General features: G+C 36.5%; 2 protein-coding genes across 2 annotated transcripts in view; one reads left to right on the top strand and one right to left on the bottom strand.

Annotated features, from left to right (window-relative positions):
- LOC131950708 (receptor-type tyrosine-protein phosphatase mu) overlaps positions 1 to 6,814 on the top strand; it is a 29,682-nt gene extending 22,868 nt beyond the window's left edge. The window contains exons 16-23 of the mRNA XM_059312934.1: positions 23 to 166; positions 2,342 to 2,441; positions 3,497 to 3,570; positions 3,699 to 3,836; positions 4,044 to 4,163; positions 4,467 to 4,606; positions 4,960 to 5,095; positions 6,361 to 6,814. Coding sequence (XP_059168917.1) covers positions 23 to 166; positions 2,342 to 2,441; positions 3,497 to 3,570; positions 3,699 to 3,836; positions 4,044 to 4,163; positions 4,467 to 4,606; positions 4,960 to 5,095; positions 6,361 to 6,432 — 924 coding nt within the window. The 3' untranslated portion in view covers positions 6,433 to 6,814. The remainder of the gene's footprint in view (positions 1 to 22; positions 167 to 2,341; positions 2,442 to 3,496; positions 3,571 to 3,698; positions 3,837 to 4,043; positions 4,164 to 4,466; positions 4,607 to 4,959; positions 5,096 to 6,360) is intronic.
- A 160-nt stretch (positions 6,815 to 6,974) lies between these two features.
- Positions 6,975 to 25,082, bottom strand: LOC131950707 (dihydropyrimidine dehydrogenase [NADP(+)]). Its single transcript, XM_059312933.1, has 21 exons — positions 24,942 to 25,082; positions 23,389 to 23,499; positions 22,914 to 23,087; positions 16,695 to 16,856; positions 16,005 to 16,201; positions 15,754 to 15,835; positions 15,529 to 15,616; positions 15,076 to 15,183; positions 14,408 to 14,577; positions 13,677 to 13,887; positions 12,831 to 13,015; positions 12,049 to 12,264; positions 11,347 to 11,511; positions 11,035 to 11,103; positions 10,519 to 10,602; positions 10,160 to 10,280; positions 9,798 to 10,060; positions 9,199 to 9,378; positions 8,384 to 8,614; positions 8,090 to 8,204; positions 6,975 to 7,938 (listed from the first exon to the last, which is right to left on the bottom strand). Exons 1-21 carry the CDS (start codon positions 24,981 to 24,983, stop codon positions 7,793 to 7,795), a joined length of 3,120 nt encoding a protein of 1,039 aa, XP_059168916.1. The 5' UTR covers positions 24,984 to 25,082; the 3' UTR covers positions 6,975 to 7,792.
- Between the last annotated feature and the right edge of the window lie 2,368 nt (positions 25,083 to 27,450).

The following is a 27,450-nucleotide window of genomic DNA, read 5'->3' as shown; positions in this document are numbered from 1 at the left end:
TGTGTTCTACAACTCTCCACAGGATCAGTTCATCTACCTCCACGAGGCTACACAAGTTGCTCTGGCGTGTGTCGATACTTTTATTAAACTTGAGGACATTTTTCTAAAAGTGTTCCAATTAGATCACCCTAAACCAGGACAGGAAACTTTTGAATCAGAGTTTAATGTAAGTATATAACTGGTCATTTTAGGTTTTTGTAATTTCATGCAACGAACCATAAACTTTTGCCAATAAGGAGCCTTAAGTGAATTATTTGGAACAATCTAACCCAACAATAAAAAAATAGCATGTAGCCTACATTTATGTTTGCTGCACATTATTTTTACAACTTTTATATGTTGGATTCTTAAAAATAAGGCACAATTAGGTTATCTTAAAATCAACTTAGTTTCTAAATAGTTTGATAGGGGAACATTGCCCCACCTATATCGATTCCACATGACAGTCGACACGGTGTAGTGATTTTGGAATCAGTGGCGTAGTCATAGAGGGTTCTTAACGACCCCCCCAACACACTTCCATAGACCCCCCCCCCCCCCCAATGACAACCATTTTAAGTTTGGATAACGCTGTTGACGTCGATAGACTTGAGTCGCTATCATCTAGTAGGGCTTACAAACTAAACTCTCACTCTCACGATTTCAGCCTTTACAACAACAATAAATACTACTGTAAAGAGAATTGGCTTTAGCTCTTAGTTGCCGTCATCGCGTAAAGTTAATTTATTGTGATCTGGATCGCAGTAGGCAAAGGTTAAGCTGACAAAGTTTAGATCAGATAAGGGATGCTGAGGGGGTTGGGGGTGGGGATGAACGTGGGTAGTACATAGGATATTGTGCGACATAATGCACATCCGACGGGAAGCCGTGGGCAGGACCCATGATTGTTGACCCTGGGTGGGGGAGAAACTGGGCAGATAAAATATATAGGACCTATAGAGTCAGAAACCTACGGTAGACTGTTAAGAAAAGAAAGCCATCAAAGAGGAATTAATAAAAGACTGATTTTCCTTTACGCATAGTGATTTTTTTTCAATTGTTTGTTTTTACAACTTCACACAATTTGAAATTCGTTTCAATGATGGCAGATGGAAAAGGGAAATTGAAAACCACTACATTAACTGCTTTCTTTCCAAAAACTAAAGCAGAACTGAGAATGATAAAGATGGTATTATTCCTTCTCTAAGTACTTATCACCAAAAATATTTCCATAAAAATGAATTTTTCAAAAGATTACTACGTCTGTCAGTTGTGTACTGTCATAGCCGATAGAACTAGTGATGTAGCTGGTATAGGAAATGTTTTCCGTTATATGTTCGATACTATGATAACAACATACAGTTTTGTAAGTGTAACCGATCTAAAAAGGCATAGGATTTGCAAATAATTTAATGGACACTCTAGCAAATTTAGACATAGACGGTAATTGTATGATCGGTCAATGATATGATGGAGCCGCTGCAATAAGTAATCGACTACACGGGGCGCAACAATAATGATGAGAAATTTAAGTTCGTTTTCACGTGAATTGCGCATCATACAATTAAACACCTGATGACTGCGAACCATCAGAAACTACGTGAAAATCTTTGATCGCGCATACAACGTTTTTAACACACAAGAACGACAATCTTTATTGCAAATTCACCAGAGACATTAATCCTGAAATCTGCAGCAGCTCCACTCATCTAGTTCTTTTAATGTGTGGCAAAAATATTTCCAACAGTGAACAAACTACTGCAAATATTTGTAACATTGCTTGGTACGACTGTCTTCTTGAAATGCGATTGTAGCTGAGTAATTTTAAATGTACTCCTTGCTGATGACTGGGTTATAGTCCTCTTATATTCGTTTTATGAACTAGCTAGATGTCATCATGAATTTTAAAGTTTATATATTTTATATGTTTTTCTTGGATGTTGTACATCGGTTGCATGTTATAAAACTATATATTAAATTACTGGGATTCCTAGTTAGTCCAAGGTGTCCACCAGTTTGTATTGTCACCTGCCCCGCTGCACACACACACACACACACAAACACACACACGCGCGCACACACACGCACACAATTTGAATCCGCCCCACTATCATGGCTAAGCCGCTGTTTGTAATCAATAATATTCTACTGTATTGATGTGTAAACTGCTGTGAAAACTATGAAGTCTAACCGCTGTTAGTAATCAATAATATTCTACAGTATTGATATGTAAACTGCTGTGAAAACTATTAAGTCTAACCGCTGTTAGTAATCAATAATATTCTACAGTATTGATATGTAAACTGCTGTGAAAACTATTAAGTCTAACCGCTGTTAACGTTGGTTTAAAATTTACTTTTAGAAAATTTCATACGTGACTTCAGTGCTGCAAGGTGAATATGGCGAAGAAAACAGTGCAGAAAAGAACAAAAGTAAAAATAGATGCCACGACATTTTACCGAGTATGTATAACAAGATCGTCTTTTTATCATTCGCCATTGATCAGCAACACTTGTATGCAACATATTATGTATTCAACATATTTCCTAAAATTTAAAATAAAATATATTTCAGTAGGTTTGTCTATAACTTGGTGTAAAGACAAAATTATATTTTTTTTTTAAATAAAAATGTTTATTTTCCTCAATTTATCATTAGAAGGTGTATCTGTAAACTGTAACTAATTAATCTTCTATCATCTTCTCTGGTGTTCCTACTTCCTTTTGCTTTATTGACCGGTTTAACTAGCCACGTGTCTCCCCCATGTCGCCACCCCCCCTAATACGTTACCCAGCAACATGCTGGACGGGTACGCTAGTGTTATGAAAATCCACTTCATAAAAGATTAAATATTGTGTATAATGTTCTAAAGACCGCCGTGTTAGATACTACGTGTCAACAGTCTGGTACAAACCTCGAGTCTGACGAGGTACAGTCTGGTACAACGTTCGGTGAGGTACAGTCTGGTACAAAGCTCGAGTCTGATGAGGTACAGTCTGGTACAAAGCTCGAGATTGATGAGGTACAGTCTGGTACAAAGCTCGAGATTGATGAGGTACAGTCTGGTACAAAGCTCGAGTCTGATGAGGTACAGTCTGGTACAAAGCTCGAGTCTGATGAGGTACAGTCTGGTACAAAGCTCGAGTCTGACGAAGTACAGTCTGGTACAACGTTCGGTGAGGTACAGTCTGGTACAAAGCTCGAGATTGATGAGGTACAGTCTGGTACAAAGCTCGAGTCTGACGAAGTACAGTCTGGTACAAATCTCGAGATTGATGTGGTACAGTGGGGTAGAAAGCCTAACATCATCATCTTCCACGAAACCCCAATTAGGAGCTTGCTGTTTGTAGGCCTGTCTGGATAATGGGGGACGGGACCCTTAGCCTGTGATGTCCGCGTCCCTAGAGTGGCCTAATAAAGCCGAACTCAGCATTAAACGGCTAGTCTTACTCTTATCTGGCTAATGTCAAACCTGGTAGATCTCGGTTAACATGCTGGTCATTTGTGTCTCCCACAGAGGAGAGGTACAGACCTCTACTACAAATTGATGAAGAAGATGAAGACGATTACATCAATGCAATCTTTGTGCCGGTGAGGTTCCTTTTCTTTTTCATTGTTTTATTTTTCGGCTTACATTATTTATGATTTATTTATAGCAACCGCTTCCTTTAATCTTAGCGTGACGTTATTCACAAACACCCTTTTATTATCCTGTGCAGGACTTCAACAAACTCTCACAACAGATCCTGACTCAGCTACCGCTCCCTACAACAGTCACAGACTTTTGGAGACTGGTCATACAACACAACGTCACGCTTATTGTGGCATTTGAATCGGACCTCAAAGATAAAGATGCTGTAACTTTTATCATTTATCTTTTTTTATTAGGCCTGCATTACCTGCTGTATTAGATTTAGTATTGGAGAGTGATCTGTAAACTTTAAGCTGAGGAATAGTTAATTTAAGTATTAATTTATTTCACTGGTTATTTATTACAACTACATTCATACTTCATACTTGAATATACTTTAATATTGAATAATCCAAAATTACCATTTTTTTAGACGATAGGAGATTACATACCGGAAGATTATGACAGCCCATTGCAATGTGGGAACATCAACGTAAGCCTTCAAAATCTGATAACACAAACAGACTGGGAGGAAAAGTCTCTAGTAGTCTCGGTAAAAATATAGCTTTCAATTAATTAGAAGACAGATCTAGGCCTTATTGTTGTAGAGACTAACTGTACAGATCTAGATTCTAATTAAATCTGTCTTTAGTTGTCAATCTTTAGGCGAACTAAGACAAATAAATCAAAACGCCTGTATAGAACAGCTGTTTGAATGGATGGAGTGTCTAGTAGAGGCCGTAGTAGCCAGCTTCATCACAGGGTAATCTCCCTCCTTTATCCCATTGACTGCCTTGAACTTAATATTTTCTGTTGTGATTAAAAGTATCTATACGCCCACTGTTTGTTATTTTAGAATAAATCAACGAACCACCAAGTGACCCATCTGAAGTACACAGCTAATATCAACGACGTTGTTGTCAGAATCTTCTTACCATTTATTTTACATGCCCGATCCAAGAGGACTGAAGAAGGGGCAGTCATCTACACATGCAGGCAAGATAAAATAAGCATTTCATTTTAGTCGATTACCTGTCTGCATTTATTTAACTTATCAGGCCTAACCAATTAATGACAAAATACATCGGTTGCACTTTTCATTTTGATTAATTACATATACTGCCGGCAATTATTAAATTTGCCGTATTATTCTTCTGGACAAATTTAATTTAAAATATTTAATTGGGTTGGACAGGAATAATTTAAAACAATTCGCTTGGACATGTTTAACTTAAAATAATTAAATTGTTGGACAGATTTAAATTAAAAACAATTAATGATAGCTTGTGCTTCAAGTTTTTGTAATAAAAATCCTATTTATCCTATGTCTTTTACCACTTATCCCATAGAGATGGTGCCAAGTACAGCGGGTTGGCCTGTGTTTTGACTGTACTGGTGGATAGGTTGGAGAGAGACCATATGATGACTGTTCCCCTCGCTGTTGGCAGGGTCAAATCAATCAGACAACAGGTCATTTCAACAGTGGTAAGTTTTGTATTGGTCAAGTCATTTCAACAGTGGTAAGTTTTGTATAGGTCAAGTAATTCCTACAGTGGTAAGTTTTGTGTTTGTCAAGTCATTCCTACAGTGGTAAGTTTTGTGTTGGTCAAGTCATTCCTACAGTGGTAAGTTTTGTGTTGGTCAAGTCATTCCTACAGTAGGGGGTCGGCGTGGTCGAGTCGGTAAAGCTCATGGTTGCTTAACCGAAAAGTCTCGAGTTCGAACCCTCGGGCAGATGAGGCTCGTTAGCTGGGGACAGCCACTCTTCTAGGAGAGACAACTCCAAAATTAAAACAACTACTGCCTTGTAGTTTGTTCTTGGTTGGACAAAGGCTATGGAAGCAAATCCAAAAAGAAAAGCAGGCTGAAATCGGAGTCAATGGCCTCAATGGCGCATAACCAGTTGACACGTAACGCTTAATTGTGTTGGAGGCGTGGTCGAGTCGGCAAAAAGCTCATGGTTGATGAATTCGAACAAAGTCTCGAGTTCAAACCAAACCCACTGGCAGATAAATCTCGATCCCCTTCAACACTAATAATTAAGAACGAAGAAGAAGAAGAAGATTCCTACAGTGGTAAGTTTTGTGTTGGTCAAGTCATTCCTACAGTGGTAAGTTTTATGTTTGTCAAATCAAATCAGCCAGACAACAAGTCATTCCTACATATATGTATATATATATATATATACATACATATATATATACATACATATATATATATATATATATATATATATATATATATATATATATATATATATATATATATATATATATATATATATATATATATATATATATATATATATATATATAATGAAATTAAGAATAAAAACTAGTTTTCATGACTGTCACAATTTCAAACACTAAGTATTTAACGCCATAAAAAAAAAACTTTACTCAAAACATATGATAACCCTTTAATTTTGAATCCTAGGCTGCCTAGTCAATGATATTGAAACCTACAATGTAGGCCTAGAGATACACTCTAATACTCCTTGTATTGGAGTAATGCTTTTATATCCTAAGATATGTAGCTACTGTTAATCAAATCTTGAATCTCTAGATCCAGTAAATTATTGTATGCAACATGTACGTACTAGCAATTAGGGATCATGTACTTACATTGATTATGGTTTCATGGCATTATAAGATTTGTGAATAACCTCCACACACTAGACCCATAGCTCCCCATCCCATTATAATATTTGCTAAGGAAATGTTTCAACTGATAATTTTATCTGACAACAGCAGCAGTACATGACTGTATACCAAGGCATTAAAACATTCTCTGACTCCATGAATAGAACAGCGGCCTCTTAATTCTTCTGAGCAGTGTGCCAACTTGTGACCAGCTTGTAATTATACTTCTCATTATGCTGATATATATATTGTTATAGAATTTTGTGTATCTCTTTTATATTAAAAATCAATACTGTTATTTTGTTTATAACATACAGGTTATTTTACGTTTTAGTCTGTTAGAATCATGTTGTAATAAGTACAATATACATTTTATTAAGTGCAGTAATTACTTTAGTTTAATATTCCTTAAAAATGTATTCAATAGTAAAGTTAATATCAATCTGACAGTACTCATTAGTATTTATTCCTAAATAAGGGTAGAGATTTTCATGTTGTTATGTGGTATTAGATTGTGTACTTTTAAAATAAAACAGGAAAACAATTGACAATCAAATCTGGCTTTCTCCAATTTTTAATGAAACTTTGTTAAACGGTTTTGTTTGTTACATAGTCTTACATTTGAAAGTTTGTCTACAAAGATGATTGATTATACATCATTCAGTAGGATAAGTAGCTACAACAAAACAAACACTGACTTTAAAATTCAATAAAATACTTAAACTATTTGTACCACTCATCAAACTTTTATTTTCAGAGAAATGACTTAGTTAATGTTGGATACATTTTTCTGTATAGAAATATATCATAACAATTACAACAGCTAAAATTTGAAATTATATTTTGATATATTTATTTTTATAACAAAATAAAAAACAAAGCACAATATTTAAAAAATGCTACACTCAAAAAGAGTATGCATGTTAAATCTGGAGTAAATTGTAACTGGCAAAGCTCACAAAGAGGAAGCTTTGTAATGCATTTTTCTAATATGAATTCAAATCAATTTTTAAAGCTCAATACCATTTAAAGCTCATCACCGGGGAAATTTATTAGCAGTAACAATAACACAAGAGATAAAGTGTTATGTCTTATATTATTATCTAACAGTTGTAATTCACACAATTTTGCTACACACGACAGTTTTTAACAAAATAAACACATGTAACTCTTTGTGGTTTTTTTCCTAGCTTGTGCAATAGTTTTTGACAAAGAAACAATATAATAGGCCTACTATCCTACATCTTTAAAAAGAGTGTGATATCTAAGTGAATGGTTGTACATATGACAAGAGCATTGCATGCATCCTGTGTTCTTATAATGCCCACTCAGATAGACTGAATTTTTAAGTATTTGTGTTTTGCTTTGCTATTTTAATATGTATTAACAATAAGAGAAAAAACATTTTTAAAACTATACAATAACACACTTAAATTTTAAATATGTTTTGTTTTGTATGTAAATCTACTCAACCAGATAGTGAATAACAGAGAAAAATACTATACAATTATAAAACCAGCAGTCTTCAAAAGGCTGGAGTTCAATTGGTGGCCAGGACAACTGCTGGTGTGTTGTTGACTGAGGACGTGTTGAGTGGTATTCCTCGTCTTGGCTTGTAGGGATCCTTGCGAGGTATCATCTTGATGCACTCAATGATGGGGCATACAGACAAACACAGGGTACAGCCTGGGAATGCAGGGTTCATAATACTTAGCTAGGTTACCTCTTTAAGAAATAAATAACCATTTACTTTTTAAAAAAGGACATATTGTCATAATAGAATATTCAATTAGTCTTTTTTTTTTATTCCTTAGGTTTTGTTAGAATACCAAAATACCTGTGCAGTCTTTTTCATTAACTCTTGGCAGGTGAGTTTCTGGGTCAAATGTGATAGCCTGGTAGCCAGAGTCATTGCAAGTCATGTAGCATTTTCCACAGTTGATGCACATGTCCTGACCAAAATAAAAATTATTGGCTACAGTGGGCATACTGCTATTTTACGCTTGACGGAAAGTAATGCAAATAAAATTAAGGAAGCGGCATGGTCAGTTTTAGAAATAGGTGGGCTAGTATAATTAATATAGATGATGTTTTCATTGGTAATAAAACTGAATATAAGATAGATACTGACCTCATCAATTAGAGCAATTACTTGGTCAGTATTGTCCAACTCATTGTATGAAGTTATCCTGTCTACAGCATCACCAATCAGATCTGAGAGTTTGGGAACAGACCTGGTCTGCTCATAAGCAGGTCTGTTTGGCATTGGCTGTTGGGATTCATCCAAGAGATCCAATTTTTGCTTTAAGCCAGCAATAATTGCTTCACGCTGTTTCTGGTAGGGGCCAAAAGATGGCAGAGCCTGGAAAAACAGAAACAAATCTTTTAAAATAATTTGACCAAAAGAAATAAATCTCAAAATATTTGGGTCCAGAAAAAATATATCTTTAAAATACTTAGGCTAGAAAAAACATATTTCGGAAATAATTCCCCACGCAAGAAAAAACAAAATGTATGAAATATATGAATGATTGAAATCATAATTTTTCAAGTATAACACAATTATTTAAAAAATCCACGCGAAACATAATAATTATTTATTAATACAAAATGAATGTCAAAATTATAGAAACTAAATCACAAATATGAAACAAACACATCATCTCACTATTTACATTGTTTAAAAATTACATAACATTTTTTATAAATAATTTTTTAACACAACGAACCAAATTCTTTATATTTTTTGGCATTCTAAGAATAAAATAAATATTTTAACAATTAGTGGAATATTTTAACAGCTATTTTAACAGAGTTTTTTCCTTTTACTTTCACTAATTGTATTCTAAGTAAATTAGATGTATAAACTTTAGTATGGTCTGTCCCTTACAGGTAAGCTGATTGAGGTGAAGCTGTTACAGACAAATATTGACTTTTAATACTTACTTTACCAACCAAGTCAATAATATTTGGTACAGGTTTTCCTTTTTGGTGCTTCTCCACTGGTGGACTTTGGCCATCCCAAGCAGAAAAGTTGCCCAGACTTCTTAAGTAAAGCAATGTTTTTAGGCCAACAATGTAATCTTCTATCAAAGTAAAATCTTGATTGTGGATTGCACTACACACCTTTCATTAAATACAGAAACACAAACACAAGTAGAAACACTACAAATAAAAAGAAACCAAATAGTATTATTTAACAACACTAGCTGCTGGCTAAGCTATAGATGGATTTATGATGGTTAATCAAATAACTGCAAAAAGATAATCATTATTCCTTGTTTTTAATATTATAGACCTGCTTTATAAAATGATGTTGATAAATTTTTTAATTTAAATAATGAGACCAATAGGATCAATGAATTTTTAGGCATTTTTAAAAATAGGCTTACTACTTACTGCTAATGTAGAAGAAATTTCATAATGAAAACATTTAAAAAAAATAAACCAAATATTTTTTTAGTTCTAATATAATAACAAGATATTAATGGTGAATAATTACTGGAGGTAATAGTTTTTAAAAATCAAGCTGTCTGTAGGTTTACCTGTAGTACAGATGCCCCAGCGTGAATATACTGCAACCCAGCATCTGCTGAATCTATGCCCCCAGTGGCCAAAATGGGGAAGTTTGGCAAGGCTGCAGCTATAGCTGACACAGCTCGAAGAGCAATAGGGCGGATTGCATTCCCAGACACTCCACCGTAAGTGGTTCGTTTCATTTTTCCTACACTTGGCCAGGCTGAGCCATCATTTCTGAGACCCATCAGACCAGAGACAGTATTGGTAGCTGTTACCCCATCAGCCTGACCTAGGGAGGGATCAAAATGTTAATATTAATACAAATCAACAATGAAAACTAAAGTTTAAAAGTTGACTTGATTTTCAAATGAAACAAATAGTAGCTAACCTTCCTTGGCTGCTTTGGCAATGTCAACAATGTTTGTGACATTTGGTGTCAGCTTGGCGAAAAATGGAATCTTTACAGCTTTTCTAACCCAGAGACAAATATTGTACACTAGTTCAGGTTTCTGGTGGAGAAATAGATGATTAAATCAGTTGTCAATAACACAAATCACTAAGGAACAAGTTAAATTAAATTCTACTATTAATTTTATTAGAGTCTACAAAATTTACCAACTAAACAGAAGCTGCTAGTGTCCCACTGACAATCAAAATATTAAACTGTTTGAAACTTCACTTGCAACGTCCCATACTAGCCTTGATTGATATAGTTATTTTAATAACAGATCTAAAAGCCATCATTACCTGACCACAAGCAAGGCCCATTCCTCGCTCTCCCATGCCATGAGGACAAGAAAGATTTAGTTCTAGTGCATCAGCACCAGCAGCCTGTTAATTACATTAATTAATTAATAGCAAACAAAAGTAATTACAACACTTTTAAAGCATACCAAAGCATAAAAAAAGTAATATTATTTTTTCAAACAAATGTTCACATTCATGTCTCAACTACAATTCATTTTTAGACAGGATTTGATCTGTTTAAAACTATCTTTTGCTTACTTACACACAATTCATGAGCTTATTTATTTTATTGGAAAAAACTATGGAACATGGACTATTCCTGTGATCTCATTCAAAACATAGGTAGCACAAATGATTTTCTTATCTTAATTGAAAGTTAATTTTTATGCATTGAATAAAATAAAAATCACACCTACAATTCCATTTAACTCATGAGTAATTTTATAACTATATTGAAAACCATCTAATTTAAGTTTATTCAATTAACATTGCTTGAAATACAAGTATTTGACCTACCTCTGCCATTTTTGCCAGTTCTGTCCAATCTGATTCAATATATCCACACATAATACTAGCTATTACAATCTGAAATTCATGAACCATAAAATTTTTAATAATTAATTACAACTATACTGAATCTAATACTAATTCTTTGGATACTATTGCATCAAATAATTATTTTTACATTGATTAAAACAAAATGGAAATCTTTTCTATTTTTTTAAAACTAAAACTACCAGTAATTTAGATATATCCTAATGAGACAATTATAACATGGATGTAGATTGTTAACAAATTATCTGAAAATATAGTACAACATGGACATACATTGTTAGGGAAGTCTTGCTTGAGCTCTGTAATACTTTTGCACCAATACGCAGCCGTCTTTTCGCTGATGAGTTCAATGTTGAGGAAGGAGCCTTGACCTGGTCCAAACAACTGACCACTGGTGGTACCCCGAACAATGCGAGGGGAAACATTTGTCACGATGTCCTACAGTCATGCAAAAGTACAACAGTTTTTATTGTTATAGTCATTGCTAGGGGATAAAATAATAGTAACATTCTCATTTTATATTAACTGTTAATAGATAAAAAGATAAACATATTTCTGTCATAGTAATTGTTTGAGTAAAAATATTAATAACCTTTTAAAAACTGATAGCATATTAGTCCTGATCCTGATATATAGCAATTATTTTTTTTATCTGTGAATTTGTATAACTATGTTAAGGTTTCTTGAATAACATAAAATATTTATTTACTTTGAATTCATTTTGAAAAAAAAAAACACTGCTAAATAAATTTAAAAAACCATTTTTTTTAAAAATAAATAAAAATGTTAAATTCAAATTTATAAAACAATATTAAAGTAAGGCAAAAAAATTCAATAAACATTTAAACATTAAATCCAAAGTAAAGAAATTGAGTTTGAACAAAAATTCACTTAGAATAAATTAATTGAACAACAAATGTGTAAATAAAACAGTTTCAACCTTGCTTGCACACATGCTATTGATCTGGTACCCACCTTGTCTAGAGAAAATGTTTTTGTCAAGGCAAAACCCCATCCTGCTTCAAAAGCTCTCCTAATCATAGCACTGCTGGTGGTAGGGGTGGCAGAGGCTAGACCAAAAGGATTTGGAAACTTGAGACCACACATTTCAATGGAGACATCAACTAGGTCTATTGGTGTAAAGAAGTTTGGAAGATTTGGTTGGTCTGGGATGGGCTGGTTAGTAAGAAGCTGAAATAGTTTAAGTAATCAATTTTATCTACCTTCTAAAACTTACAATGCTTTTTATGAAGAAAGAGGAAACTTTATGAACATGTTAATTGGGTAATTTCTATTTACAATATGTTAAATGTAGGGATAATTTTTTTTCTATTTAACACTGACAATATGAAAATTCCAAAATTTTAAAATCATCAATATGACTTATAAAGCTTATATAGCCTCAAGGTTGTCTAATATATTTATGCTGTCATCTATAGCCTACTCTAACCCAAGAAGAAATCTTATCCTAGAACCAATTCAAACCTGATCCTAACCCTAGAATTATTTAAATCTTACCCTAACCCTGGAACTATTTAAATTTTATCCTAAACCTAGAACTATTTAAATCTTACCCTAACTTTAGAACTATTTAAACTTGATCCTAAACCTAATATTATTTACATCTGACCCTAACCCAAAAATCAATTTCAAAGCTAAACCAAATTAATTTTAAACCTGAACTTAAATTAGTACTACAAAAACATAAGAGTTCCATAAAACCAACTCTGCAGGTTACATGTTCAGTGATCAACTACCTGTAGGTACTTATGTATGTTCCACGCTGCCACCTTCCCATCATTGACGGACTCCACAGTTGTTTGTGCCACTCCGGCCAGGTCTCCCCCACAAAAGATGTCCACCTCACTAGTGGTCATTGTGTTGGTGTCCACTTCTGGCAGCCCCCATTTGTTTAGCTTTACGGGGGCCATTGCTTCTTTCACTACATTGTTAAAGTTTACTTTATTACAATTAATTATAAAACAATATGCTTTTGAAATTAATTATAAACACCACTAAACTTAGTTAATTGATGATGGCAAAAACCACTGAGCAATTTGTTTGGTTCATTCATTACATTTTTTAAAATTATTTTCAATTTAAATAAAGTTTTCAAAAGTAGGCCTAACTTATTTGAAACTTCCATTATAGGGAAAAACAAATTCAGTATCATTTTATTTAAAATATATGACTTATAATATACAGCAGATTATGCAGTAAGGTTGGTTTATGCCTACATCCTTTAATCTGCTATGTTTTTTTAATTATTTCTTTATTCCATGTTATTACCATGTCTATAATATTTCATTTAAATGTTGTTGATATTTATTTTTCTTAAGTAACAGCTAATGTGTAAAAAAGCATCCATACCTACTGTTGTGCCATTTCAAAATAAGTTTTATTACTATTATTATTAACACAAACAGTAACATTTGCTAATACAATAAAAATATGCCTATAGGCCTTATTCAAAATACATCTAACAGAGGAGCAATTGGAACTAAATATCAATAGAAACATTATGTTCATTCCCATTCAATCTACACTATTTTGTAATAACTCTAATAAATTAGTCCGTAGCTATAGGAACAAAATGTACTGACATTTATCATCTGTGATGCCTGAACCAAAAGCTGAGATGATGTAATCAACCTTGAGTTTCACCACTTGGTCTTCATCTTCTATCCAGTCACCGGTTTCTGTTTGTTCTGTTCTCAAGAACTCCATCCCACAGATACGGTCATTTTTGACTTGTACACTCTTGGGTGAGAGGAATGGCAGGAACTCACATTTTTCTTCTTTTGCCAACTCCATCTGTTGAACACATGGGACTGGTTTCAAATTTTTATTTGATCTACATACAATTGTTATAAGCCTAGTACAAGTCATCGATGTTAAAATAGGTTACATGATTTTTACAGGTTGATGGAAATGTTATTATATTGTTAGCAATGTGTAAAAACTTACAAAAGTTAATAATTTCTTTATTTTCTTGATTATGAATAAAGAAAATGTTAGAAACTTATAAAAATATCTAAAATATACAATGTATAAAGTATTCAAAATAAATTTTATATTCAAAATATTCAAATAAATGTAATATCTTTAAAAACTGTACATAAATTAAATATAATACACAGAGTAATGTGTTTGAGCAGTGAGCTATATGCCTAATTTGAAACTACACAGATGTGATAAAAGAGTGCAAGATAAATTATTGTTTTCAAGGTTCAAACATAACCCAAATTATATAGTTTTATGGAAAAATAACCAGATACTTAAGTAGTCTATATTAGCATAATTAGGCTTATTTTATTCCATGCACACAACCCACCTCTTCTGGCACTGCTCTGATGTTTGTGAAACCTTTCCTAAAGACAACAAAAACTTTCTTTGCTCCGCACCTCAGGGCAGAGGTGGCACAGTCAAAGGCAGTGTCTCCAGCACCCAGCACTATCACGTTTCCATGGAGACTTGGTAGCTGGGACTTGCAGTGGCACATTCCTGGGAACAAAATGTGTTTAATCATTCAGTCACAAGGAAACAGTGCCGCCTTCTTGGGATAATTTTTGTTCATTCATTCAAACACAAGAAAAGTGTGGCACATTCCTGGGAAAAAATTTTGTTCATTCATTCAGAAACAAGAAATTGGTGGCACATTTCTGGGAACATTTGTGGTCATTTATACAAACACAAAAAAAGAGTTGCACCTTCTTGGGAACATTGGCTCGTTAATCAAACATACAGAAACAATTAAACAATGGTAAATCTCTGAGAGAATTTATAAATTATTAATACGCCATTGAATCAATAGTAAAGATATGTTGGCGGTCTTTTCACTTCTATAAACCTACACAAATGCCCAATGCATTGGTAGTCCTGGGTAAATGTGTTTACTTTATTCAAACTTACAACATTAACAAAAATATGTTCATATCTTTCTGATTTTATCATTATCTAAATCATAGTTAATTCCTATATATTATTTACACTTGAAAGTACCTGCTTTACTAGCCTGAGCAACAACAGGCAGAAAATCTTTTGAAGTGTAAAATCCTTGCTCTTGTTTTAAATCTTTGAAAATTCCAATTTTCTTTGGATCTGGTAAACCTGTAGGACAAATATATACTGTGTTTATATACTTGTTAGATAAAAGCACTCTGTATTTATTTTCTTGTTAAAATAAAACACTGTTTTATATATGCATGTCAGATTTTTAAAAAAAACATTGTTTTTACATAGGGCTATGTGTTAGATAAAAACAGGTGTTTAAATCCTAATTAGATTTTTTAAAAACTCAGTGTTATAGATAAAAAGTAGTCCAGTAATTAAACCTTATATTGACTATACTTATATTAGTTTATAACATTAGAAAACTAATTAAAATTTATTTTCTTATATGTATCCTATTGCATTTGTTTAAAAATCAAAGCAACGGAAATGAACTCTTCCTACCAATGCCAAGAAAGATAGCCTTGTATCCTTGCTCCCTGAGAGAAGACACAGTTAAATCAGATGGATCTAATGCTCTGTTGGTCACAACCTGGAGGAGAAATAAATTGTCTAGGTCAATAAGTAGGTCCTAATATCTCTATAAAATTCAAAGGTTTTTTTCAATCCTTATTTAAATGAAAATGTAAAAAATAAAACTGTTAGATGAATGAGTAAGAATGTTTTTACCTTGACACCGAGATCTTTCATCAAATCTACTTCAAACTCCACTACACTGTAAGGCAATCGGTACTGAGGAATCTCTGAAGAACTGTAAATAAAACAAACAAAATTTTATAACAATTTTTTCTTTCAATAATTGTGTATAATAGTATAATAGTCTTACACCAAGTTCATTAAGGTATGGTAATTTAAACATCATTTGAATACAAGTGTTTTAATAATTGAAGTATCAAGTAAAGTTAAAAAGAAACTGGTACCTTAGACCACCGATGTAATTTTTTTTCTCAAACACTGTAATGTCTGTATATCCGAGCCTGGCTAGATAGCTAGCACAACTGATGCTGGCCGGCCCACAGCCCACTAGAGCTACCTTGGCCCTGTAGCTGTCAGGTAGCTGGTCCACAGGGGGGAGGCTCGGGTCCCTGATCTGTGGTACCCTCATCCTTTTGAAGATCTGTATGTGCAGGGAAAGGTCATCAGAAAACTATCAATGGTGATTTAAAACATTTTTTTCTCCAAGAAAGTAAGTCTATCCTGTACGGCTATAAGACGTGTGTACAATAGCCTAGCTGTATTATTATGATTCGTGAAAACAATCTGTCTGCGGATTATGTGAGAACAATCATTGTCCCCACAATGTTACAGTACTAACAGTATGATGAATTGATGTGTTTAACAAATATTGGTAAAAAAAAGGAAACTATTACATTTTTCATTGGGTTGAGTTTCATTAGTTTATTTAATTGAAAACTTTAGTTAAAATTATTTAATAATGTTTATTATTTTGTTCCTTGTCAAAGTTAGTATTTTTAGCATTTCATATTTTTTAAAATTTCAAATTTCAAATGTATATTTAGATAAGATTTTAAAAAAATAAATTACTAAAACATAGAAGTAAGTCTAGTGGACAATGATACTGTTATTTTAGTAATTTCGACGAACGTTACCTCAATAGCAAACTGCTGTAAGCCGCCAATGTTGATTGGTCCTTCCTCAGATGCGTACAAGTTGCAACCACCCACACACAGGTCGGATGTTGGACACACCATGCCGCATGTCAGACCCAATGGGTTGTCCGACAAAATTGTTTTCGCTGCACCGTAGTAATTCTAAAAAAAAGGATTTAATTAATTAATTGTGTGCATAGGGTAAATTTGGGCTTTTTTAAAACTTGGTTACACGGGCCTAAATGTATTATACAGATCTTCAACCAAATGTTAAAAATTGTATCATTTGTCCTTGAGATATGAGATCATTTGTCCTGATATCTTTTGTACGGAGATCATTTGTCCATGAGATATTTCTAATTTTTGTGGATGACACAAATGGATGAACCCATGCCATTATTTTCAGTGATTACGAATTATAGTCTATTAGTTTTTAAAAACCGGGTGACACCATTTAGGCATAAATAGCAAAATATATCTAGAAAAAAAATATTATTCCAGTTAAATAAATGATTAATTAGAGTTAAAAAGTATTTATAAGCGACTATAGATGGGCATCGTTAGTATTATCTGTGCACAGTTTGAAGATATCACCGGGTGGAGGGGGTGTTAAACCAACTAAACGTTGCAAAACTTGCTTGGAGAAAAAGGTTTTCTTGAGAATTGTAATAACTGACACGTCTATCCACGTCAGGACTGCGGGTGGGGTATATATATATATATATATATATATATATATATATATATATATATATATATATATATATATATATATATATATATATATATATATATATATATAGGCCTATATATAGATTTTTTTCGTGGAGGGGGGTAACACCATTGGTTGCCGCACCGGGTGACACCCGACCTAGCGACGCCACTGAAGCTACCAACACTAACAAGACTTCACATAATTCTACGTTACACCATCTACCAACACCACCAGCCATTGGTTGAGGCTACCTCATGTATTCCGACTCGTACAATGATAAAGAGTTTGGAGTTAGAGATACAGTCTGTCCTATTAACGCGTCTGAATCACGAACCGTTTGACTCTATTTAAAATATCACCCACTCTTCTGCTTTATAAGACACACATCCATTGTTCCTGGTTTAGATTACATCAGCAAGTTGCAGTAATTTGACACAATAATTGTGTCCAAATATAATGCACCATTATTTAGTAAGACATGTGGGTGATTATTAAAATTGTATTTCTTTAAAATAGTTCTTATTTTTAGAGAGAAGAATTCAGATATTATTATATTTTTTTAACATATCAGAAATACAACAATAAATACCAATATTGAAACGGAAAGGTGATATTTAAGATGTTATCAAGGATATGTGATATATGTCAAACTATAACTCCATTTCAGTGTCGTCACAAGTGGTGTGTCACTACAGGTTTACATTTACACACACCAGCACAGTGTGTCATTTACACACACCAGCACAGTGTGTCATTTACACACACCAGCACAGTGTGTCATTTACACACACCAGCATGGTGTTTCATTTACACACACCAGCACAGTGTGTCATTTACACACACCAGCACAGTGTGTCATTTACACACACCAGCACAGTGTGTCATTTACACACACCAGCATGGTGTTTCATTTACACACACCAGCACAGTGTGTCATTTACACACACCAGCACAGTGTGTCATTTACACACACCAGCACAGTGTGTCATTTACACACACCAGCATGGTGTTTCATTTACACACACCAGCACAGTGTGTCATTTACACACACCAGCACAGTGTGTCATTTACACACACCAGCACAGTGTGTCATTTACACACACCAGCATGGTGTTTCATTTACACACACCAGCACAGTGTGTCATTTACACACACCAGCACAGTGTGTCATTTACACACACCAGCATGGTGTTTCATTTACACACACCAGCACAGTGTGACATTTGTACACACACAGCACAGTGTGACATTTGTACACACACAGCACAGTGTGTCATTTACACACACAGCATGGTGTTTCATTTACACACACCAGCACAGTGTGACATTTGTACACACACAGCACAGTGTGACATTTGTACACACACAGCACAGTGTGTCATTTACACACACAGCACAGTGTATCATTTACACACACCAGCACAGTGTGACATTTGTACACACACAGCACAGTGTTTCATTTACACACACCAGCACAGTGTGACATTTGTACACACACAGCACAGTGTGTCATTTACACACACAGCACAGTGTGTCATTTACACACACAAGCACAGTGTGACATTTGTACACACACAGCACAGTGTGTCATTTACACACACAGCACAGTGTGTCATTTACACACACCAGCACAGTGTGACATTTGTACACACCAGCACAGAGTGTCATTTGCACACCTCAGCATGGTGTGTCATTTACACACAAATGCAGTGTCATTTGAACTCATCAGCACAGTATGTCATTTGAACACATCAAGACAGTGTGTCGTGACCTATTCGCTATCGACTACCTTAACGAGTTACGATCGACCTAGTATCTACGTGCTTGTCGCTAAAAGTGGTGAAAACTGAATTAAAACAATAGCCGACTTGACCTTGAGAATATGTCACTAGGTTCAAGGTTATCAAATAGGCTGCATCAAGCCATACATCTTCGAGAGCAGCAACCCGCGACTGGGATCAAGTAATTGTTTAGACAACCCGCGACTAGAGTGAGGTAATTGGTTGGACAACCCGCGACTAGAGTGAAGTAATTGGTTGGACAACCCGCGACTAGAGTGAGGTAGTTGGTTGGACAATCCGCGACTAGAGTGAAGGAATTGGTTGGACAACCCGCGACTAGAGTGGGGTAATTGATTTGACAACCCGCGACTAGAGTGAGGTACTTGGTTGGACAACCCGCGACTAGAGTGAGGTTATGGGTTGGACAACCCACGACTAGAGTGAGGTAATTGGTTAGCTAAACCGCGAATCGAGTGAGGTAATTGATTTGACAACCCGCGACTAGAGTGAGGTAATGGGTTGGACAACCCACGACTAGAGTGAGGTAATTGGTTAGCTAACCCGCGACTAGAGTGAGGTAATTGGTTAGCTAACCCGCGACTAGAGTGAGGTAATTGATTTGACAACCCGCGACTAGAGTGAGGTAATGGGTTGGACAACCCACGACTAGAGTGAGGTAATGGGTGGGACAACCCGCGACTAGAGTGAGGTAATGGGTGGGACAACCCGCGAGAGTGAGGTAATGGGTTAGACAACCCGCGACTAGAGTGAAGTAATGGGTTGGACAACCCGCGACTAGAGTGAGGTAATTGATTGGACAACCCGCGACTAGAGTGAAGTAATGGGTTGGACAACCCGCGACTAGAGTGAGGTAATTGATTTGACACCCGCGACTAGAGTGAGGTAATTGGTTGAACAACCCGCGACTAGAGTGAGGTAATTGATTAGACAACCCGCTACTAGAGTGAGGTAATTTGTTAGACAACCCGCGACTAGAGTGAGGTCATTAATTTGACAACCCGCGACTAGAGTGAGGTAATTGATTGGACAACCTGCGACTACAGTGAGGTAATTGATTTGACAACTCGCGACTAGAGTGAGGTAATTGATTGGACAACCCGCGACTAGAGTGAGGTAATAGGTTGGACAACCCGCGACTAGAGTGAAGTAATGGGTTGGACAACCCGCGACTAGAGTGAGGTAATTGATTTGACACCCGCGACTAGAGTGAGGTAATTGGTTGGACAACCCGCGACTAGAGTGAGGTAATTGATTAGACAACCCGCGACTAGAGTGAGGTAATTTGTTAGACAACCCGCGACTAGAGTGAGGTCATTAATTTGACAACCCGCGACTAGAGTGAGGTAATTGATTGGACAACCTGCGACTACAGTGAGGTAATTGATTTGACAACTCGCGACTAGAGTGAGGTAATTGATTGGACAACCCGCGACTAGAGTGAGGTAATTGGTTAGACAACCCGCGACTAGAGTGAGGTAATTGATTAGACAACCCGCGACTAGAGTGAGGTAATGGGTTGGACAACCCGCGACTAGAGTGAGGTAATTGGTTGGACAACCCGCGACTAGAGTGAGGTAACTGGTTGGACAACCAGCGACTGAAGTGAGGTAATTGATTTGACAACCCGCGACTAGAGTGAGGTAATTGATTGGACAACCCGCGACTAGAGTGAGGTAATTGATTGGACAACCCGCGACTAGAATGGACAGGCCTGTAGCCAGCTGGTTTCGTATTTAAAACTTAAAATTTAAAAACGATGAATTTCTAATTGACCAAATTATGTTTAAAAAAATATATATTGACAATGTGCTGATAAAAAACAAACAGTAGAAAATAAAGATGTGAACGGATGTAGGGATCATACACATATTTTATAACTTAAACTAAAAGTTTGGCCCTTTACCCTCTATCACTCTGACGTTAAGTAACGTTTTTACAGGCCACGACCAGGCATAAAATATATTTTAAGTACTTTCACACACACACACACACACACACACACACACAAACACTCCATCTCACACACAGAACTAAGCCATAACACAATAAAATAGTGACGTTTTGCTATATTTGATAAGAGTAACATCTTCCTACATAAAATCAATAGTACCATCTACACTAGAAACAACTTCAAAACTTAAGTAGCGTGCGTTATAGGAAGAATGTATCAGATAATTATGTTAATGTATTCATACAACTGTTGCCATTAGTAGAAATTTTGCCCAAAAAAAAAGAATAAATAAAAAGATGGGCAGCCTCATTGCTCTATATCACAACTCTACCCATTAAATTACAAGAGTCTAACAAAACGACAAACCATTCCAACCACCTTCATGCTATATAATCTGCGTACAGCCTCAACCTCTAACGTGTACCGAGATTGTTTAGAGAATTGTGTCGGCCTGGGCTAACAATAGCGCCCTAAAACACAGGACGAGATGTCTACAGAGCAAGAACGGTGGAAATTTTTTTTTTTCAGATCACCTTGACTTTTTCATAGGTAAATAACCAACAAAACTCTGACCTAGATATACCGTATTTTAGTATAATTTGCGTCAGTTTTTATACTTTTAAACGGTGTTATACAGTATATAGGCGGTTAAAGAAGTTTATAATAGGCTGTCAAGCCTGAATTTATGGCGTTAACCTACATTTTAGTCATGAAATAAGGGGAGGCTACACTGTAAGGACAGGTTTAGTTTCGGTTACCGTTCGTGTGGCCAGATGTTCTTACAGAACACCTTCAACAATTCTGCTTTCGTTTGTCTTTTTGTTTTTTTTTAAACGGACAAATATTTAAACCCGCTAGATGAATGGAAGCTACTGACACCAGTTTTAGATGTTACCGAGGAAGAAAATTCAGTGCTCATTCTAAATAATGCATTTTCAGGGCACACAAGTATGCAAACAAACAGGCATACAAATATATAATGAGCAAGCACAATAGAAAAACGTTTTGTTTTGTATAAATGAATATGGTAATTTGATAGGGTTTCACAACTAACATCAACTGTCGTGTAACAGACTGTGGAGGAAGAATGTAATGTCAACTAGAACCCCCCCCCCCCCCCGCCTCTTTTGTACCTCCCATACCTTGTGTAACAGTGAACCTCCCATAAACCTCCCATAAACATCCAATAAACATCCCATAAAACTCCCACAAACCTCCCACAAACCTCCCATGAACCCCACATAAACCTCCCATGAACCACCCATAAACCCCCATAAACCTCCCATGCACCTCCGGAAAATCTCCCATGGATCTCCCATAAACCTCCCATGAACCTCCCATAAACCTCCCATGAACCTGTCTTACCGGAAACCCATGAATCTGCTATGAACCTCCCATGAACATACCATGAACCTCCCATGACCTCCCCCCCTCATAAACCTCCCATAAAACTCCCATGCCCCCCCATCCATAAACCTCCCATGCCCCCCCACTCATAAACCTCCCATGAACCTCCTATAAACCTCCCATAAACCTCCCATAAACCTCCCCCCACCCATAAACCTCCCATGAACCTCCCATAAACCTCCCATAAACCTCCCATGACCCCCCTCATAAACCTCCCATAAACCTCCTATAAACCTCCCATAAACCTCCTATAAACCTCCCATAAACCTCCAATAAACCTCCCATGACCCCCCCTCATAAACCTCCCATAAACCTCCCATAAACCTCCCATGAACCTCCTATACCTTGTTAGCGATACAGGAGATGAAGAACTTGATATCCAGCTGTGTGGGGCAGCTCTTCTGACACGGGGCGTCGGCACACTTGAGGCACCGCGCCGCCTCCTTCAGGGCCCCCCTCTCACTCAGTGTTGTGTGCTTGATGTCGTCAAAGTTTTTAAACAGCCCAGAGTCACATGACTTCAAATAGACAATCCAATATCAAGTTACTAGCTAGAACATCAAGTTACTAGCTAGAACATCAAGTTACTAGCTAGAACATCAGGTTACTAGTGTCAATACGAAGTAAAATTCGAAGAAAACCAACTCGATGTGTTATTTAATGTCTGATATATTTATTTCTAGATGTATAACTAGTAATCTTTAACTGTAACATAATATTGCTAAGTGTAATTTTCTGTAAAGTGTGGAGTTAAATAGGACGTTAGCGTGTAGTCTCCCATGAATGGATGGTGAGTACTGGTGTGTGTAGCGAACTCACAGAACAGTGGTTGTCATGGTTCCTCTTCCAGTGTTTTTTGCCAGTTTTGGTGCTAGCACTTGGGATGACCGTTGCCGAGCGTCTCACCTTCGGGTTCAAGGCCAGCAGGTTCTGAAAACATTAGCACCCATTGGTCGATTGGAGGTAGTAGCTAGGGATTTACATTGGTCGATTGGGGGGGGGGGGCAGTAGCTAGGGATTTACATTGGTCGATTGGGGGGGGGGCAGTAGCTAGGGATTTACATTGGTCGATTGGGGGGGGGGGGGCAGTAGCTAGGGATTTACATTGGTCGATTGGGGGGGGGGGGGGGGGCGGCAGTAGCTAGGGATTTACATTGGTCGATTGGGGGGGGGCGGCAGTAGCTAGGGATTTACATTGGTCGATTGGGGGGGGGGCAGTAGCTAGGGATTTACATTGGTCGATTGGGGGGGGGCAGTAGCTAGGGATTTACATTGGTCGATTGGGGGGGGGGGGCAGTAGCTAGGGATTTACATTGGTCGATTGGGGGGGGGCAGTAGCTAGGGATTTACATTGGTCGATTGGGGGGGGGCAGTAGCTAGGGATTTATATTGGTCAATTGGGGGCAGTAGCTAGGGATTTACATTGGTCGATTGGGGGGCGGCAGTAGCTAGGGATTTATATTGGTCAATTGGGGGCAGTAGCTAGGGATTTACATTGGTCGATTGGGGGGGGGGGGGGCGCAGTAGCTAGGGATTTACATTGGTCAATTGTGGGCAGCATTGGCGTAGGCAGGGGGGTTAGGGGGGGTCATAACCCCCCCCCCTATAGACCCCTCGGTATATAGAAAAAGTATGAGGGGTGGGTGCTAATCGAAAGTTTGTCCACGGGTAAAAATTCGAACACCCCCCGCCCATTGAGACGATCCTGGCTACGCCACTGGTGGGCAGTATTTAGGGATTTACATTGGTCAATTAGGGGCAGTAGCTAGGGATTTACATAGTTCAATTAGGGACAGTAGCTATGAATTTACACAAGGTTTGTTTTAATTTTTCAAAAATAGATTACATCACCTTTGCTGATTTTATCAAATTAAAATATGTAAAAGTTACAGAAATAGCTACATTTAAAATTCTGTTAGCAAGATATAAGCCCCTATACCATTTATATTGAATTTGATTCACAACAGTGTTTTTTCAACAAGTGCACAACATGTGGACTGTGCATTAATATAATGTGGGTTTTGTTTTAATTAATTAGCTACCAGAAATTATGCTAATGATGGCGCTGTTTTATAATTAAGTCTGTCGATGTTGATCAGGAAGTAGAGTTTAAAATCTTATCTTCTGTATTGCTGTTTAATTTAGCTGTGCAATAATTCATGCTTGACTTGCAGACATTTGAAGATAAAAATATGACCGTGTGAGTACAAATATCACATGTGTTGTGGCTCACATCGAGGCACGCTCGTGTTCTAGGTTTCTAAACTAGGTCAGACTGCGTGTTTATCTCGCGTGAGCTCAGCTGATTTTAAACTTGTAAAACTTTTCTTTTCTAAAATAAAACAAAAATCGTTTGAAATAAAAGCACTGACCTCGATGTCCGGTAAATCTTTGCTGACGTGTGTGTAGGCCATGACGGTGGGATAACGTTTGCTGCAAGTGTTAACCTCTCTGTCTTGACTGCGTAGACAGTGTGTTACGGTTTTATTCCTTGACCTTCATTTTTTTTATTCTCTCCCTTCGGTCTAGATAGGGCATGACGTGGTGTGGTGCTGGTATGGTTTTAGGGCTATGTGGGTGGGGATTCGGGGGGGGGGGGTGTTGACAGGTAGAGTGGTTTTAACTCAAGGCGTAGTATTGTTATAGTAATTAAATCAAGACGCTGACTTTCAAGTACTGGGACGAAACTTTAAGGCGACGTATAAAAAAAGTTTACATTCGGAGGAGGCCTGTAATATAAGCTTTAATTTAGCTCGCAATGTCTATTTGTTTGTGGATTTGTGGCAAATCTTGTAACTCAATGTTGTCCTACTTTTAATCCACCTTGCTTCAGGCAGCTTACCAGAAACATTTCTTCTAAATTTTTTTTTTAAATCTCGGTCAGAAAAACACAGGTACGTAAAAAAAAATCGGCAAAAAGTAGACGCGAGGAGACGATGATACAAGAATTTACAGCAACAAAACACCCTGCACATACAAACACACCTAACTACTTGTCCACTCAAAAACGTTAAAACGGGTTGGTATTGATACTGGTTGGTTGATGTTGATACTGGTTGGTTGATGTTGATACTGGTTGGTTGATGTTGATACTGGTTGGTTGATGTTGATAATGGTTGGTTGATGTTGATACTGGTTGGTTGATGTTACTGGTTGGTTGATGTTACTGGTTGGTTGATGTTACTGGTTGGTTGATGTTACTGGTTGGCTGATGTTACTGGTTGGCTGATGTTACTGGTTGGTTGATGTTGATACTGGTTGGCTGATGTTGATACTGGTTGGTTGATGTTACTGGTTGGCTGATGTTACTGGTTGGCTGATGTTACTGGTTGGTTGCTGTTGATACTGGTTGGTTGCTGTTGATACTGGTTGGTTGATGTTGATACTGGTTGGTTGATGTTGATACTTGTTGGTTGATGTTGATACTGGTTGGTTGATGTTACTGGTTGGTTGATGTTGATACTGGTTGGCTGATGTTACTGGTTGGCTGATGTTACTGGTTGGCTGATGTTGATACTGGTTGGCTGATGTTGATACTGGTTGGTTAATGTTGATACTGGTTGGCTGATGTTGATACTGGTTGGCTGATGTTGATACTGGTTGGCTGATGTTGATACTGGTTGGCTGATGTTACTGGTTGGCTGATGTTACTGGTTGGCTGATGTTGATACTGGTTGGCGGATGTTACTGGTTGGCTAATGTTACTGGTTGGCTGATGTTGTTACTGGTTGGCTGATGTTGATACTGGTTGGCTGATGTTGATACTGGTTGGCTGATGTTGATACTGGTTGGCTGATGTTGATACTGGTTGGCTGATGTTACTGGTTGGTTGATGTTACTGGTTGGTTGATGTTACTGGTTGGCTGATGTTGATACTGGTTGGCTGATGTTGATACTGGTTGGCTGATGTTGATAATGGTTGGTTGATGTTGATACTGGTTGGTTGATGTTACTGGTTGGTTGATGTTACTGGTTGGCTGATGTTACTGGTTGGTTGATGTTACTGGTTGGTTGATGTTACTGGTTGGTTGATATTACTGGTTGGTTGATGTTACTGGTTGGCTGATGTTATTGGTTGGCTGATGTTGATACTGGTTGGTTGTTGTTGATATTAGTTGCTGCTATAATAACCCACTTGTGATTGCATGTATTTCTTTACTAAACGACACTTTAGTGTGAGTTAAGACAACGTCTCAATAATGACACCTTTCTCTGACGGCATATAGTTCTGACCAGTTGGCTGACACCAAATCATGACACGTCATGACACCATAATGTAGATGTTAGAGGAATTTTTTTTTTTATATAATGTACTATCAAACAACGGGGAGGGTTTTGTCCCAATCTCAGTTGAAAGATAAACACACATTGAAACTGAGCCCAGTATACACATACATGGGGCTAGACAGTAGAATTCTGCTCAAAACTACTTTACCCGATGACAAAATTACCAGGTGAAACAGAATTAGGATAACTTTGAATTATTGTCGACTCTCAAATTCAGGGGAAGTAACTTTGCCGTAATATAAGAATCTCCGATTAAGAGTTGCTTCTCTTGAAAATGTCACTGCTATCCGCTCTATTAAAGTTTGAAAGTTTGATTAATTTATTTTTTTAAATTAAATAATTTAAACATTTGTCTTAAAGTGTAAACTGATTTTGAACTTTCATTAATTATATTTGAGACCTGGGGCTTTGAACTATATTAAGTTTATTAGTAGTTTGGAAAAGCTTTTGATTGAATTTTTTTTTATCAGTAATTAATTAAATGGTGGTTTAAAACCACAACAAATATTGTTTAAAAAAAACTATTTGAATGGTAATCAGTGATGCCGATTTAAATATAAGCTTGCTATTGATTCTGTAATGCCACCTCTATAA

This window comes from Physella acuta, unplaced genomic scaffold (genome assembly GCF_028476545.2).
Source record: "Physella acuta isolate Inbredline_101_S28 unplaced genomic scaffold, ASM2847654v3 ptg000777l, whole genome shotgun sequence".
In the NCBI taxonomy this organism is placed as follows: Eukaryota; Metazoa; Mollusca; class Gastropoda; family Physidae; genus Physella; species Physella acuta.
The sequence above is the reverse complement of the archived record's forward strand: the minus strand, read 5'-3'. Positions and strand labels throughout refer to the sequence as shown.